The 16993-nt window shown below is 48.3% G+C and overlaps 1 protein-coding gene across 1 annotated transcript in view; it reads left to right on the plus strand.

Annotated features, from left to right (window-relative positions):
• Positions 1-1950: 1950 nt before the first annotated feature.
• Positions 1951-16993, plus strand: part of LOC115459075 (zinc finger protein 398-like) — a gene marked incomplete at its 3' end in the record, with an annotated part of 32516 nt that continues 17473 nt past the window's right edge. The window contains exons 1-3 of the mRNA XM_030188938.1: positions 1951-1963; positions 9719-9832; positions 9971-10084. Of these exons, the coding sequence (XP_030044798.1) occupies positions 10033-10084 (52 nt within the window). The remainder of the gene's footprint in view (positions 1964-9718; positions 9833-9970; positions 10085-16993) is intronic.

Genomic DNA, 16993 nt, shown 5'->3' on the forward strand with positions numbered 1-16993 from the left:
TACTATTTAGCATTTTATAGCGCTACAAAGCGTACGCAGCGCTGCACAAACATAGAAGAAAGACAGTCCCTGCTCAAAGAGCTTACAATCTAATAGACAAAAAATAAAGCAAGCAAATCAATTAATGTGTAGAGGAAAGAGGAGAGGAGGGTAGGTGGAGGCAAGTGGTTACAAGTCAAAAGCAATGTTAAAGAGGTGGGCTTTCAATCTAGATTTAAAGATGGTCAAAGATGGGGCAAGACGTAGGGGCTCAGGAAGTCTATTCCAGGCGTAGGGTGCAGTGAGACAGAAGGAGCAAAGTAAGAAGGATTTATCCATGGAACGGAGTGCACGGGAAGGGGTGTAGGGAAGGACGAGTGTGGAGAGATACCGGGGAGCAGCAGAGTGAGTACATTTATAGGTTAGTAGAAGAAGTTTGAACAGGATGCGAAAACGGATAGGGAGCCAGTGAAGCGACCTGAGGAGAGGGGTAGTATGAGTAAAGCGACCCTGGCGGAAGACGAGACGGGCAGCAGAGTTTTGAACCGATTGGAGAGGGGAGAGGTGACTAAGTGGGAGGCCAGCAAGAAGCAGATTGCAGTAGTCTAAACGAGAGGTGACAAGGGTGTGGATGAGGGTTCTGGTAGAGTGCTCGGAAAGAAAGGGGCGGATTTTACGGATGTTGTAAAGAAAGAAACGACAGGTCTTGGCGATCTGCTGGATATGAGTAGAGAAGGAGAGAGAGGAGTCAAAGATGACCCCCAAGGTTTCGAGCTGAAGAGACAGGGAGAATGAGAGAGCCATTAACAGAAATAGAAAATGGGGGGAGCGGGGAGGTGGGTTTGGGGGAAAAAATGAGAAGCTCGGTTTTGGTCATGTTTAATTTCAGGTGGCATTGAGACATCCAGACAGCAATGTCAGACAAGCACGCTGAAACTTTGGTTTGGATGCAAGGTGAGATATCAGGGGTAGAAAGGTAGATTTGGGAGTCGTCACCATAGAGATGGTAGGAAAATCCATGGGATGAGATTAATGGACCAAGGGAAGAAGTGTAGATAGAAAAGAGGTGGGGACCAAGAACAGAACCCTGAGGTACGCCGACAGGCAGAGGGATAGAAGTAGAGGAGGATCCACCATAGTGAACACTGAAGGTGCGGAGGGAGAGGTAGGAAGAGAACCAGGAAAGGACAGAGCCCTGGAATCCAAGTGAGGACAGGGTATCGAGGAGTATGCTGTGATCGACAGTGTCAAAATGACACAGTGATAGTGATTTAGGACAAATTACTACTCTAACTGATGAAAGCTTATTCCGTTGTGACAGTTCCTTTGTGTACATATGCTGCATACACCGTCATGTTTCTAAATATAACTGTGATAAAATAACAATTTACAATGACAACGTGGATACAGCAGCTGATAGTTTGTTTACTTTGTTTTGGGTGTACCAATATGGTGGCTATGGGGGGAAACCGGCTTCAGTTTTGTGATATCATGCCGTCTCCTTTTCTTTCTCCAAACTTGGCTACACTAATCCACCAGCCTCTTTATCTCCCACCTCTTCAGTTGTTGCTGCCTCCTCCTTCCAACTACTACATCAGTCAACATGAGAGATTTCCAGTGTAAGGACCAGGAAGTCTGTTCAAAATATTGGAGATTTAAGTGGACAGAACTCGTACAATATACTTCATTCTATAATGTACTGGAGCTCTGATCTTACCGAGGTCATATAAAAAAGTCTGTTACAGAAACATACTAACATAGTAGATGATGGCAGACAAAGACCTGCATGGTCCATCCAGTCTACCCAACAAGGTAAACATGATAATGAAACTGTGACTGACGGTGTCTTGACTGTTGTTCCAGGCCTTGTTCAAGGATGTTGCTGCTTATTTCTTGGAAGTGGACTGGGACATTCTGAGAGAATGGCAGAAGGAGCTGTACAAGAAGGTCATCAAGGAGATTCATGACATCCTTATCTCACGAGGTAAATATGTCTTTTTTATCATCTACCACACAGGCACTTTAATGGAATGGTTGCTGTTATTTTATCAGAGCTGTTAAAATCCCAGGTACCAGGTCCCGTGGGCTCCTGAAATTGAGACCTGGCTTCTGCTGCAAAAGATAAAATGCTTTCCTTAAACTGGAGGCTTCATACAAGACCAGCTGCAGTCTGTCTCCCTTTTCTGTACAACAATATTTTGACCCTTCTTGCTGAGAACTACAACTTCTGTGTAAGAATATAAACCAGGTTTCAGTGGGTGTAAATCCTTGCACCCAAAATTGGTCGAAGATCCCAGCGTAAAACACTCTTCTATCAACAGCGCCTAACTCTGAGAACTGTTTATAGAATATCGTTTAACTCCAATTGTTATCAGAGTCATTTTTTTTGACTCCATATACAGAACTTAGTCCTGTATGTACACACACACACTTTCATGCACTACTTGTTCACTACAGGAAACAGATGGAACCTCCCCAGGGCTTCTACAAACTGCTAGACATAACTCCGGTCACCACATCCAATACTGACATCCCATCTTGCCAACTACTTCATTGAAAAAATCTCAAACCTACGCAAAACTCTGCCTCAGGACAACACAGATATGGAAAACTTCATCAATGGCTTGGACCCATACCCCTGGTGAATACCCAGTGGAACGAATCTGGTCAAACTTCGCTCTCCTCACCACCGATACAGTAATCCAGGCAATTAATAGGTTCTTCAACACCCACTGTCAACTGGATACCTGCCCCAGCTACCTAATAAAATCCCCTCCCCCCCACCGCTTCATAGTAGACCTTACATCCCACTTAAACCACATGCTTCAACAAGGTCTCTTCCCTAAGGAAAACGGCAACATCCTACTCACCCCAATACCAAAAGATACCAAGAAAACAACGAATGACATCACCGGTAGCATCTATCCCACTGATAGTCAAACTAATGGAAAGCATGGTAACCAAACAACTTAATGATTTTATAAACAAATTCACAATACTACATGAATCACAATCAGGATTTTGCCCCCTACACAGCAGCGAAATAATACTACTTACTCTCCTAACTAAATTCAAGCAGGAAATAGCAAGGTAAAAGCGTACTCCTCCTCCAGTTCAACATGCCTAGTGCGTTTGACATGGTCAACCATAAAATACTACTAAGACTTCTAGATTAATTCGGGATTGGTGGAAACACACTTGAATGGATCAAGGGCTTCCTAACCACTAGAACATATCAAGTGAAATCAGGCTCGAACATATCATCACCGTGGAAAGCAGACTGCGGAGTACCTCAAGGATCACCATTATCACTGATTTTTCAACCTTATGATGATCCCACTAGCCAAGTCCTTATCCAACCAAGACCTTAACCCTTTCATCTATGCGGACGACGTCACAATATACATCCCTTACAAACATGATCTGGCAGAAATTACCAACAAAATCAAACTCAGCTTGAACATCATGGACTCATGGGCAAATGCATTCCAATTAAAACTCAACACAGAAAAAACACACTGTCTTATCATCTCATCCCAATGCAATACATATAAACCCACACACATAAACACCCCAGGTTACACCCTTCCTATCTCAGACAACCTGAAAATTCTCTGTGTTACAATCGACCGGAACCTATCACTAGAGAACCAAGCGAAATCTACAATAAAGAAAATGTTTCACTCAGTGTGGAAACTCAAACGCGTGAAACCATTCTTCTCCGAGGACAAGCAGGCTGCTTGTTCTCACGACTGGGTGACGTCCGCGGCAGCCCCCACCAACCGGAAAAAGCTTCGCGGGACGGTCGGCACGCAGGGCACGCCCACCGCGCATGCGCGGCCGTCTTCCCGCCCGTGCGCGACCGCTCCCGCCAGTTCCTTTTTTTCCGCGTCTGGAGAGAGTCGTGCTTTGCCGCTCTCTCTATTCTCAGCCGCCGGAAAGTCGATCGCGTTTACGCGAATCGTTTCTTTTTTCTATTTAGTTTTTGTACACCGCCCGGTTTTCTTTTTTGAAAAAAAAAAAAAAAACCTGAGCGTGTGGAGCACGCGCTCCCCTTTTTTCCCTCGTTTCTAGCGGGGACGCCGCGTTGCCGGCCCCACCGCCTTTCCCGGCAGCGGGCCTGGACGAGTGCCTCAGAGCCATCCTTCCGGGGATCCTGGAAGGGCTGATGCGCCAGGCTGTGCCGGCGCCGGGGGTGCTTGCGCCCTCGGCGCCGATGTCTGTGGCGCCGGCGAGCTCTAGCCCGGCGCCGGGGCCGTCGACACCGCCGCCGCTTGCGGCGCCGGTCTCGACCGCTACGCAGATGGAGTCCCCGTCGATGGAGGGAGCTCCGTCCCCGCCGGCGCGGGAGTCCACTGCTCGACGACACCGAGACCTCGGTGCCTCGACGTCGAGCCGGGCCCGGTTCAGGACTCAGCTACATGAGCTTATGTCCGATACCGAGGATGAGGCCTCGTGGGGGGAAGAGGAGGACCCTAGATATTTCTCCTCAGAGGAGTCTACGGGCCTTCCCTCGGACCCCACGCCTTCACCGGAGAGGAAGCTCTCACCTCCTGAGAGTCTCTCCTTTGCCTCCTTTGTGCGGGATATGTCTATCAGCATTCCCTTCCCCGTGGTCTCTGTGGAAGAGCCGAGGGCCGAGATGCTCGAGGTCCTCGACTATCCATCACCACCTAGAGAGTCCTCCACGGTACCGCTGCACAATGTCCTCAAGGAGACACTGCTTCGGAACTGGGTGCGACCGTTAACTAACCCCACCATTCCCAAGAAAGCAGAGTCCCAGTACAGGATCCACTCTGACCCAGAGTTAATGCGGCCCCAACTGCCCCATGACTCGGCGGTCGTGGATTCTGCTCTCAAGAGGGCACGGAGTTCGAGGTATACCGCCTCGGCGCCCCCGGGGCGGGAGTCTCGCACTCTGGACTCGTTTGGGAGGAAGGCCTACCAATCCTCCATGCTCGTGACCCGCATCCAGGCATACCTGCTCTATATGAGCATCCACATGCGGACCAATGTGCAGCAACTTGCGGACCTGGTCGATAAGCTCCCGCCGGAGCAGTGCAGGCCTTATCAGGAGGTGGTCAGGCAGCTGAAGGCGTGCAGAAAGTTCCTGTCCAGGGGTATCTATGACACCTGTGACGTGGCATCTCGGGCTGCGGCCCAAGGTACAGTGATGCGCAGGCTCTCATGGCTGCGTGCCTCTGACCTGGACAACCACACCCAGCAGAGACTGGCCGACGTCCCTTGCCGGGGGGATAACATTTTTGGTGAGAAGGTCGAGCAGCTGGTGGACCAACTGCATCAGCGGGAAACCGCCCTCGACAAGCTCTCCCACCGGGCGCCTTCAGCATCCACCTCAGCAGGTGGACGTTTTTCCCGGGCCCGGCAGGCTGCACCCTATTCTTTTGCAAAGCGTAGGTACAACCAGCCGGCCCGAAGGCCTCGTCAGGCACAGGGACAGCCCCAGCGCGCTCGTTCTCGTCAACAGCGTGCGCCTAAGCAGCCCCCTGCGCCTCCACAGCAAAAGCCGGGGACGGGCTTTTGACTGGATCCACGGGAACATAGCCGCCCTCAAAGTGTCCGTACCGGACGATCTACCGGTCGGGGGGAGGTTAAGATTTTTTCACCAAAGGTGGCCTCTCATAACCTCCGACCAGTGGGTTCTCCAAATAGTGCGGTGCGGATACGCCCTGAATTTGGCCTCCCTGCCACCAAATTGTCCTCCGGGAGCTCAATCTTTCAGCTCCCATCACAAGCAGGTACTTGCAGAGGAACTCTCCGCCCTTCTCAGCGCCAATGCGGTCGAGCCCGTACCACCCGGGCAGGAAGGGCAGGGATTCTATTCCAGGTACTTCCTTGTGGAAAAGAAAACAGGGGGGATGCGTCCCATCCTAGACCTGAGAGGCCTGAACAAATTCCTGGTCAAAGAAAAGTTCAGGATGCTTTCCTTGGGCACCCTTCTGCCAATGATTCAGAAAAACGATTGGCTATGTTCCCTGGATTTAAAGGACGCATACACTCACATCCCGATACTGCCAGCTCACAGACAGTATCTCAGATTCCGCCTGGGCGCACGGCACTTTCAGTATTGTGTGCTGCCCTTTGGGCTCGCCTCTGCCCCACGAGTGTTTACAAAGTGCCTCGTGGTGGTAGCGGCCTACCTACGCAAGCTGGGAGTGCACGTGTTCCCATATCTCGACGATTGGCTGGTCAAGAACACCTCGGAGGCGGGAGCCCTCCGGTCTATGCAGTGCACTACTCGACTTCTGGAGCTGCTGGGGTTTGAGATAAATTACCCAAAGTCCCATCTCCAGCCAACACAGTCTCTGGAATTCATAGGAGCTCTGCTGAATGCCCAGACGGCTCAGGCCTACCTTCCCGAAGCAAGGGCCACCAATCTCCTGGCCCTGGCTTCGCAGGCCAGAGCGTCTCAGCAGGTCACAGCTCGGCAGATGTTGAGACTTCTGGGTCATATGGCCTCCACAGTTCATGTGACTCCCATGGCTCGTCTTCACATGAGATCTGCTCAATGGACCCTAGCTTCCCAGTGGTTCCAAGCCACCGGGAATCTAGAAGATGTCATCCGCCTCTCCACCAGTTGCCGCACTTCACTGCGGCAATTTGACCCTGGGACGTCCATTCCAAATTCCGCAGCCCACGAAAGTGCTGACGACGGATGCATCTCGCCTGGGGTGGGGAGCTCATGTCGATGGGCTTCACACCCAGGGTCTGTGGTCCCTTCAGGAAAAGGATCTGCAGATCAACCTCCTGGAGCTCCGAGCGATCTGGAATGCACTGAAGGCTTTCAGAGATCGGCTGTCCTACCAAATTATCCAAATTCGGACAGACAATCAGGTTGCAATGTATTACGTCAACAAGAAGCCGTCGGGATGTGGCGTTGGGCGTGCCGGTTCGGCATGCTTCTCCAAGCCACGTACCTGGCAGGCGTAAACAACAGTCTGGCCGACAGACTGAGCAGAGTCATGCAACCGCACGAGTGGTCGCTCCATTCCAGAGTGGTACGCAAGATCTTCCGAGAGTGGGGCACCCCCTCGGTGGACCTTTTCGCCTCTCGGACCAACCACAAGCTGCCTCTGTTCTGTTCCAGACTTCAGACACACGGCAGGCTAGCGTCGGATGCCTTTCTCCTTCATTGGGGAACCGGCCTCCTGTATGCTTATCCTCCCATACCTTTGGTGGGGAAGACCTTACTGAAGCTCAAGCAAGACTGCGGCACCATGATTCTGATCGCGCCCTTTTGGCCTCGTCAGATCTGGTTCCCTCTTCTTCTGGAGTTGTCCTCCGAAGAACCGTGGAGATTGGAGTGTTTTCCGACTCTCATCTCACAGAACGACGGAGCGTTGCTGCACCCCAACCTTCAATCCCTGGCTCTCACGGCCTGGATGTTGAGGGCGTAGACTTCGCTGCGTTGGGTCTGTCTGAGGGTGTCTCCCGTGTCTTGCTTGCCTCTAGGAAGGATTCCACTAAAAAGAGTTACTTTTTCAAGTGGAGGAGGTTTGTCGTTTGGTGTGAGAGCAAGGCCCTAGAACCTCGTTCTTGTCCTGCACAGAACCTGCTTGAATACCTTCTGCACTTATCAGAGTCTGGCCTCAAGACCAACTCAGTAAGGAATCACCTTAGTGCGATTAGTGCTTACCATTATCGTGTGGAAGGTAAAGCCATCTCTGGAGAGCCCTTAGTAGTTCGATTCATGAGAGGCTTGCTCTTGTCAAAGCCCCCTATCAAGCCTCCTACAGTGTCATGGGATCTCAACGTCGTCCTCACCCAGCTGATGAAACCTCCTTTTGAGCCACTGAATACCTGCCATCTGAAGTACTTGACCTGGAAGGTCATTTTCTTGGTGGCAGTTACTTCAGCTCGTAGGGTCAGTGAGCTTCAAGCCCTAGTAGCTCATGCCCCATATACCAAATTTCATCACAACAGAGTAGTGCTCCGCACCCACCCAAAGTTCCTGCCGAAGGTGGTGTCGGAGTTCCATCTTAACCAGTCAATTGTCTTGCCAACATTCTTCCCCAGGCCGCATACCCGCCCTGCTGAACGTCAGTTGCACACATTGGACTGCAAGAGACCATTGGCCTTCTACTTGGAGCGGACACAGCCCCACAGACAGTCCGCCCAATTGTTTATTTCTTTCGACCCTAACAGGCTAGGGGTTGCTGTCGGGAAACGCACCATCTCCAATTGGCTAGCAGATTGCATTTCCTTCACTTACGCCCAGGCTGGGCTGGCTCTTGAGGGTCATGTCACGGCTCATAGTGTTCGAGCCATGGCAGCGTCAGTGGCCCACTTGAAGTCAGCCACTATTGAAGAGATTTGCAAGGCTGCGACGTGGTCATCTGTCCACACATTCACATTACATTACTGCCTCCAGCAGGATACCCGACGCGACAGTCGGTTCGGGCAGTCGGTGCTGCAGAATCTGTTTGGGGTGTAAATCCAACTCCACCCTCCAGGACCCGAATTTATTCTGGTCAGGCTGCACTCTCAGTTAGTTGTTCTTCGTAGGTCAATTTCTGTTATACCCTCGCCGTTGCGAGGTTCAATTGACCTGGGTTCTTGTTTTGAGTGAGCCTGAGAGCTAGGGATACCCCAGTCGTGAGAACAAGCAGCCTGCTTGTCCTCGGAGAAAGTGAATGATACATACCTGTAGCAGGTGTTCTCCGAGGACAGCAGGCTGATTGTTCTCACCTACCCTCCCTCCTCCGCTTTGGAGTTGTGTGTTTCATCTTTTTGCTAGTCATTCAACTGGCGGGAGCGGTCGCGCACGGGCGGGAAGACGGCCGCGCATGCGCGGTGGGCGTGCCCTGCGTGCCGACCGTCCCGCGAAGCTTTTTCCGGTTGGTGGGGGCTGCCGCGGACGTCACCCAGTCGTGAGAACAATCAGCCTGCTGTCCTCGGAGAACACCTGCTACAGGTATGTATCATTCACTTTCCCAAGGGAAACATTCCGCAACCTGATACAATCAATGGTATTAAGACAGGCAGACTACTGCAATGGAATTTATGCGGGATGCAAAGAACAAATCGTAAAGAAACTTCAGACCGCTCAAAACAAAGCAGCCAGACTCATATTTGGGAAAAAGTGTTTTGACAGTGCCAAACCCCTCCGAGAAAAATTGCACTGGCTCCAAATCAAAGAACGTATTGCGTTCAAAATATGCACCATGGTTCATAAAATTATTCACGGTGAAGCCCCGGGATACATGACAGACCTCATAGACCCACCAACCAGGCAACAGGATCAGCACGAACATACCTAAATCTACACTACCCAAGCTGCAAAGGAGTGAAATACAAATCAATGTATGCATCCAGCTTTTCCTATTTAAGCGCACAACTATGGAACGCACTGGCAAAAGTCGTAAAAACAATGTATGACCACCTAAAATTCCGGAAATCACTAAAAACAAACCTGTTCTAAAAGGCATACCCCACCGACCCAACATAAAGACCGAATACCTGCAACACAACAAAACCAAAGCACGTAACGGACATACTTAACTCTTCCTCTCTAATGATCCCCAATGTGTATATCATACATGAACCTTATTCTACCATAATATCACCTTGTATTTGTTCATATATGAATTGGCGAACGCTGATATAGTACCATGTAAGCCACATTGAGCCTGCAAATAGGTGGGAAAATGTGGGATACAAATGTAACAAATAAATAAATACATACAAATTTAAATGCTATTTTCCTGCTTACTTACAGGTTATTCAATTGTTAATCCTGATGTCATATTCAAGATTAAGAACGAAGATGAGAAATATTTCGCTCAACATTTTGAGTGGGACGAAAAAGAAAGCCCAGATGATCTCATTAAGAGTAAGTAAATGTTTTGGGTTTGAAGGGCTCTGAATTTTCAGATCAAAGTCTCCAGGCATTTGGAGACTTAAAGTCCATTTCCTGATTTAGTGTTATTGTATCTTTGATGACTCCTTCTAATGTATTTTCTCTTAACAGACCTTCCAGTTATAGCTTCTGTGATCTCACTCGGTGTTAAACAAGAGGAAGATCTCCCCTTGATGGATCCTCCTAAATCAGAGACGTCTGAACAGGCTCAGCCTCCTGTAACAAGTAAGTATAAAATTCCTCCTTCACATCTTAATAAAATCAGCCGGGATTATTTAGGAATTCAGAGCTGGTGGGATAAGAAGCCATTATCCTCTCTAAAGCAGATACTTCCGGGGTGTGTGATTGAGCAGTATTGCTATTACTACTACGTATCATTTATGTAGGGTTATTAGATATACACAGCACTGTACACTTGAACATGAAGAGACAGTCCATGCTCATCAGAGCTTACAGTCTATTCAAGACAGAACAATTAGAGATTAGGGAGTTAACATTTATTGTCGAAAGGGTTAATTGTCGAACAGAAGAGAATGGAGTCGCACCATGGAGCGATACAAAGGCGTTATAACGTCCTCATTTTTGTTTTCCATTCCTTTCCTAATAACACCTAACATTCTATTTGCTTTCTTAGCCGCAGCAGCACACTGAGCAGAAGGTTTCAACGTATCATCAACGACGACATCTAGATCCCTGTCTTGGTTTGTGACTCCTAACGTGGAACCTTGCATGACGTAGCTATAATTCGGGTTCCTCTTTCCCACAAGCATCACTTTGCACTTGTTCACATTAAACGTCATCTGCCATTTAGACGCCCAGTTTCCCAGTTTTGTAAGGTCCTCTTGTAATTTTTCACAATCCTCCTGCGATTTAACGACTTTGAATAACTTTGTGTCATCAGCAAATTTAATTACCTCACTAGTTACTCCCATCTCTAGATCATTTATGAATATGTTAAAAAGCAGCGGTCCCAGCACAGACCCCTGGGGAACCCCACTATCTACCCTTCTCCATTGAGAATACTGACCATTTAACCCCACTCTGTTTTCTATCCTTTAACCAGCTTTTAATCCACAGTAGGACAATTCCTCCTATCCCATGACTCTCCATTTTCCTCTGGAGTCTTTCATGAGGTACTTTGTCAAACGCCTTTTCAAAATCCAGATACACAATATCAACCAGCTCGCCTTTATCCACATGTTTGTTCACCCCTTCAAAGAAATGTAATAGATTGGTGAGGCAAGATTTCCCTTCACTAAATCCATGTTGGTTTTGTCTTATTAATCCATGCTTTTGAATATGATCTGTAATTTTGTCCTTTATAATAGTCTCTACCATTTTTCCTGGCACCGACGTTAGGCCAGATCTCCTCTGGAACCTTTTTTAAATATCGGTGTTACATGGGATACCCTCCAATCTTCTGGTACCACACTCAATTTTAAAGATAAATTACATATTATTAACAATAGTTCTGTCAGTTCATTTTTCAATTCTGTCAGTACTCTGGGATGAATATTATTATTAACATTTGTATAGCGCTACCAGACGCATGCAGCGCTGAACACCTGACATAGAGAGACAGTCCCTGCTCAATAGAGCTTACAATCTAAAAATACAGACAGACAAGACAGTTAAGGGCGAGGGAAGTACTGGGTGAGAAGGAATAAGGGGAGGCAATTGAGTAGTAGCTAGGAGCCAAAAGCAGTGGAGAAAAGTACTACTACTACTACTATTTAGCATTTCTATAGCGCTACAAGGCGTACGCAGCGCTGCACAAACATAGAAGAAAGACAGTCCCTGCTCAAAGAGCTTACAATCTAATAGACAAAAAAATAAAGTAAGCAAATCAAATCAATTAATGTGTACAGGAAGGAGGAGAGGAGGGTAGGTGGAGGCGAGTGGTTACAAGTGGTTACGAGTCAAAAGCAATATTAAAGAGGTGGGCTTTCAGTCTAGATTTAAAGGTGGCCAAGGATGGGGCAAGACGTAGGGGCTCAGGAAGTTTGTTCCAGGCATAGGGTGCAGCGAGACAGAAGGAGCGAAGTCTGGAGTTGGCAGTAGTGGAGGAGGGAACAGATAAGAAGGATTTATCCATGGAGCGGAGTGCACGGGAAGGGGTGTAGGGAAGGACGAGTGTGGAGAGATACTGGGGAGCAGCAGAGTGAGTACATTTATAGGTTAGTAGAAGAAGTTTGAACAGGATGCGAAAACGGATAGGGAGCCAGTGAAGCAACTTGAGGAGAGGGGTAGTATGAGTAAAGCGACCCTCGCAGAAGACGAGATGGGCAGCAGAGTTTTGAACCGATTGGAGAGGGGAGAGGTGACTAAGTGGGAGGCCAGCAAGAAGCAGATTGCAGTAGTTTTACGAGAGGTTACGAGAGGTGACAAGGGTGTGGATGAGGGTTCTGGTAGAGTGCTCCGAAAGAAAGGGGCGGATTTTACGGATGTTATAAAGAAAGAAACGACAGGTCTTGGCAATCTGCTGGATATGAGTAGAGAAGGAGAGAGAGGAGTCAAAGATGACCCCAAGGTTTTGAGCTGAAGAGACAGAGAGAATGAGAGAGCCATTAACAGAAATAGAAAACGGGGGGAGCGGGGAGGTGGGTTTGGGGGAAAAAATGAGAAGCTTGGTTTTGGTCATGTTTAATTTCAGGTGGCGTTGAGACATCCAGACAGCAATGTCAGACAAGCACGCTGAAACTTTGGTTTGGATGCAAGGTGAGATATCAGGGGTAGAAAGGTAGATTTGGGAGTCGTCAACATAGAAATGGTAGAAAAAGCCATGGGATGAGATTAATGAACCAAGGGAAGAAGTGTAGATAGAAAAGAGGAGGGGACCAAGAACAGAACCCTGAGGTACGCCGACAGGCAGAGGGATAGAAGTAGAGGAGGGTCCACCATAGTGAACACTGAAGGTGCGGAGGGAGAGGTAGGAAGAGAACCAGGAAAGGACAGAGCCCTGGAATCCAAGTGAGGACAGGGTATCGAGGAGTATGCTGTGATCGACAGTGTCAAAAGCAGCGGAAAGATCAAGAAGAATGAGGATGGAATAGAGACCTCCGGATTTAGCCAGTAATAGGTCATTGGAGACTTTAGTAAGCGCAGTTTCAGTTGAGTGGAGAGGGCGAAAACCAGATTGTAGTGGGTCAAGAATAGCATGTGAGGAGAGAAAATCAAGGCAGCGGTGGTGAACAGCATGCTCAAGTAATTTGGAGAGAAAAGGGAGGAGGGAGATGGGTCGGTAATTAGAGGGACAAGTAGGGTCGAGTGAAGGCTTCTTAAGGAGAGGTGTGACGACAGCATGTTTAAAGGCAGTAGGGACAGTTGCAGTGGAAAGTGAGAGGTTGAGAATGTGACAGATAAAAGGAATAAGAGCAGGTGAGATGGCATTAAGAAGGTGGGTGGGAATGGGATCAGAGGAACAGGTGGTACATTTTGAGGAAGAAAGGAGAAGTGTAGTTTCCTCTATAGTAACTTCAGGAAAGGAGGAAAAGGAATGAGGGGAAGGAGAGAGAGGGGAACGGACTAGTGAAGGGAGAGGTGGTGAGGTAGAGAATTCAAGGTTTATCTTTTGAACCTTGTTGTGAAAGAATTCAGCAAGGGTCTGAGGAGATAATGAAGGGGGAGTTGGGGGAGGGGAAACCTTGAGGAGAGAGTTCAATGTGGTGAAGAGAAGTCGAAGGTTAGAGCCAAGAGAGTTGGTCAGTTGGATATAATAATCCTGTTTGGCACGTAAAAGAGCAGATTGGAAGGAGGTCAGCATGAACTTAAAGTGTAAGAAATCAGCAAGGGCCCGAGATTTCCGCCAGAGGCGTTCGGCGAAGCGGGTACAGGAACGTAGGTAGCGCATATTAGAAGTCAGGCAAGGTTGGGGTTTTGTACGCCTTGTAGGGCAGGTCATCAAAGGTGCAAGAGTGTCTAAGGCAGAGGATAGAGTATTGTTGTAAGAAGAAACAGCCTCGTTGACAGACGTGGATGGTGCCACGGTAGAGAGGAGGTTTGAAACATGGGAGGATAGAGATGAAGGGTCAATATCATGAAGATTTCTAGATAGATAAGATAAGACGGGACTGGGAGGGAGGAGATTTAAGTGTGAAAGTTATAAGATGGTGATCAGAGGGGGGAAGATCAGAGGCAAGGAAACTAGAGGGTGAACAGTTGGATGAGAAGATGAGATCAAGACAGTGACCATTTTGATGAGTGGGGGAGGTGGAGCATAGTTGGAGATTAAAGGAGGATGTTAAAGTAAGTAACTTGGAAATATAAGAGTTGGAAGGATCATTAGCAGGATTATTAAAGTCACCAAGGATGAGAGAGGGGGAGGAAGGATCATGGAAGAAGGCAAGCCAGGCATCAAAGTCACTGAGAAAGGATGAAAGGGACTTATCAGGGGGACGATAAATGACCGCTATTCGAAGAGGCAGAGGAGAGAAAAGGCGGATAGAGTGGACTTCAAAGGAGGAAAAACAGTGAGATTGAGGTGCAAGAAGGGGTTGAAATCTGGAGGAGGGAGAGAGAAGTAGTCCAACACCGCCCCCGCGACCAGCAGGGCGAGGAGTATGTGAAAAAGATAACCGCCATGGCAGAGGGCTGCAACTGAAGCAGAGTCATCAGGGCAGAGCCATGTTTCTGTTATGGCGAGCAGATGGAGGTGACGCGAGATAAAGAGGTCCTGGATATAGGGGAGTTTGTTACAGATAGAGTGGGCATTCCATAGGGCGCAAGAGAAGGGCAGAGAAGAGGAGGGGAGTAGAGGAATAGAGATGAGGTTAGAGAGGTCATGGTGAGATCTGTAGAGTTGGGATAATAGTTGGTGAGACGGGCCAGGATTGGGATTGATGTCACCGGCTGAGAGTAAGAAAAGGAATAAAAGAGAGCGGAGGAGAGTAGGAGAGGTGTGGCCATGAAGGCGTCGAAGGCGAGAGGTATTTAGGTGGAATGGGGAAGGCAAAATGAAGGGAAGAAAGAGATGGAGATTAAAAGCCAAGAGGGAGGAAGAGGGTAGGAGAGAAGGTGAGGTGATGAAGTCGATGGATGGGCAGTGAGTTCCTGTAGCGGAGAGAGGTAGGGGGAGAGGGAGAAGATTAGGAAGGGACAGGGCTAGGAAGAGAATGTGAATAGGGGCCATAAACGACTGAGGTACTTTAGCAACTGTGAAGAAGATTAGATGTAAAGAGAAAAATGCCCCGCACGCCATTAGGCGTTGGGCACCTAGAGCGGAGGCCCTGAGTGTATCGGAGTGGACCTGGGAGTCACCCCGGAGAAGGCTGTAAGGATATGCAGATGAGCTGCAAGTCCTCCACAGCACCTGAAAGGCAGCCGGTGGCAGAGCTGGGCACCTCTCAGCTGAGGAAAGGCTTACCAGGGGTTAGGCCGAAGCCAGCATTCCTCCCCCTGAGGGTCGCCTGATCCTAGCCAAAAAGCACCTGGAAACTCTGTGCACTTGGAGTGAGGGCCCTGGGAAGATCGGGGTGGACCTGGAGTCACCCCGGATACAGCTGTGAGGAAATGCAGAAGGGCTGCAAGTCCTCCACAGCACCTGGTGGGAGCGCTGGGCACCTAGAGCGGAGGCCCTGAGTGGATCGGAGTGGACCTGGGTGTCACCCCGGAGAAGGCTGTAAGGATATGCAGATGAGCTGCAAGTCCTCCACAGCACCTGAAAGGCAGCCGGTGGCAGAGCTGGGTACCTCTCAGCTAAGGAAAGGCTTACTAGGGGTTAGGCCGAAGCCAGCATTCCTCCCCCTGAGGGTCACATAGATTTGAAAACAGGTAGAGATGGAGTCAGACGTACGGGCTCTGGAAGTCTATTCTAGGCATAAGGTGCCGTGAGGGAAAAGGAACGAAGCCTGGACCATTCGGTCCAGGAGATTTGCTACTCTTCAGTTTGTCAAATTGCCCCATTACATCCTCCAGGTTTATAGAGATTTCATTCAGTTTCTCTGACTCATCAGCTTTTAATACCAAAGCTGACTACCATTTCTGGCACGGGTAACTCTCCCAAATCTTCCTCGGTGTAGACCGAAGCAAAGAATTCATTTAATCTCTCCACTATGGCTTTCTCTTCCCTGATCGCCCCTTTACCCCTCGGTCATTTAGAGGTCCAACTGATTCTTTTGCCAGCTTCTTGCTTTTAATATACCTAAAAAAAAAATTTAGTATGTGTTTTTGCCTCCAACGCCATCTTTTTTTCAAAGTCCCTTTATGCCTTCCTTATCAGCGCTTTGCATTTGACTTGACATTCCTTATGCTGTTTCTTATTATTTTCAGTCGGTTCCTTCTTCCATTTTCTGAAGGATTTTCTTTTAGCTCTAATAGCTTCCTATACCTCACTTTTTAACCATGCTAGCTGTTGTTTGGTCTTCCGTCCTCCATTTTTAAAACGTGGGATATATTTGACCTGGACTTCCAGGATGGTATTTATTTTTTCATAGTATCCATGTCTGATGTAAATTTTTTACCCTCACAGCCACTCCTCTAAGTTTTGTGGGGGGTCTTCTCACTCTTCTCATTTTATCATAGTCTCCTTTTTGAAAGTTAAACGCTAACGTTTTGGATTTCCTGTTTATATTTACTCCAAAGTTAATATCATGCCTGATCATAATATGATCACTGTTATCAAGTGGCCCCAGTACCATTACCTCCCACACCAGATCATGCGCTCCACTAAGGACTAGGTCTAGAATTTTTCCTACTCTTGTCGGCTCCTGTACCAGCTGCTCCGTAAAGCAGTCCTTGATTTCGTCAAGGAATTTTACCTCCCTAGCATGCTCCTGGCATTCGCATATAGACATTTCAAACTGTGTTTGTTGTTCCTATTTACATCATGCTTAGTACTTGACAGTATTCATTTGCAATCTTTTGTCTTTTTATTTTTATTTAAGGACACCTGATCTACTATGGTCTTTTTTGCAACCTCACTATCGGGATACCCTATCTTCCCTGTTTTGGTGATATCTTTGAAAAATACGTTATCCCGAACCATGCGCTTTTGAGCGACTGTTGGCCTTCCCCCAGCTTCTAGTTAAAAGCTGCTCTATCTCCTTTTTAAATGCCAATGCCAGCAGCCTGGTCCCACCCTGGTTAAGGTGGAGCCCATCCTTTCGGAATATGCTCCCCCTTCCCCAGAATGTTGCC

Source organism: Microcaecilia unicolor, unplaced genomic scaffold (assembly GCF_901765095.1).
Source record: "Microcaecilia unicolor unplaced genomic scaffold, aMicUni1.1, whole genome shotgun sequence".
NCBI classification, from domain to species: Eukaryota; Metazoa; Chordata; class Amphibia; order Gymnophiona; family Siphonopidae; genus Microcaecilia; species Microcaecilia unicolor.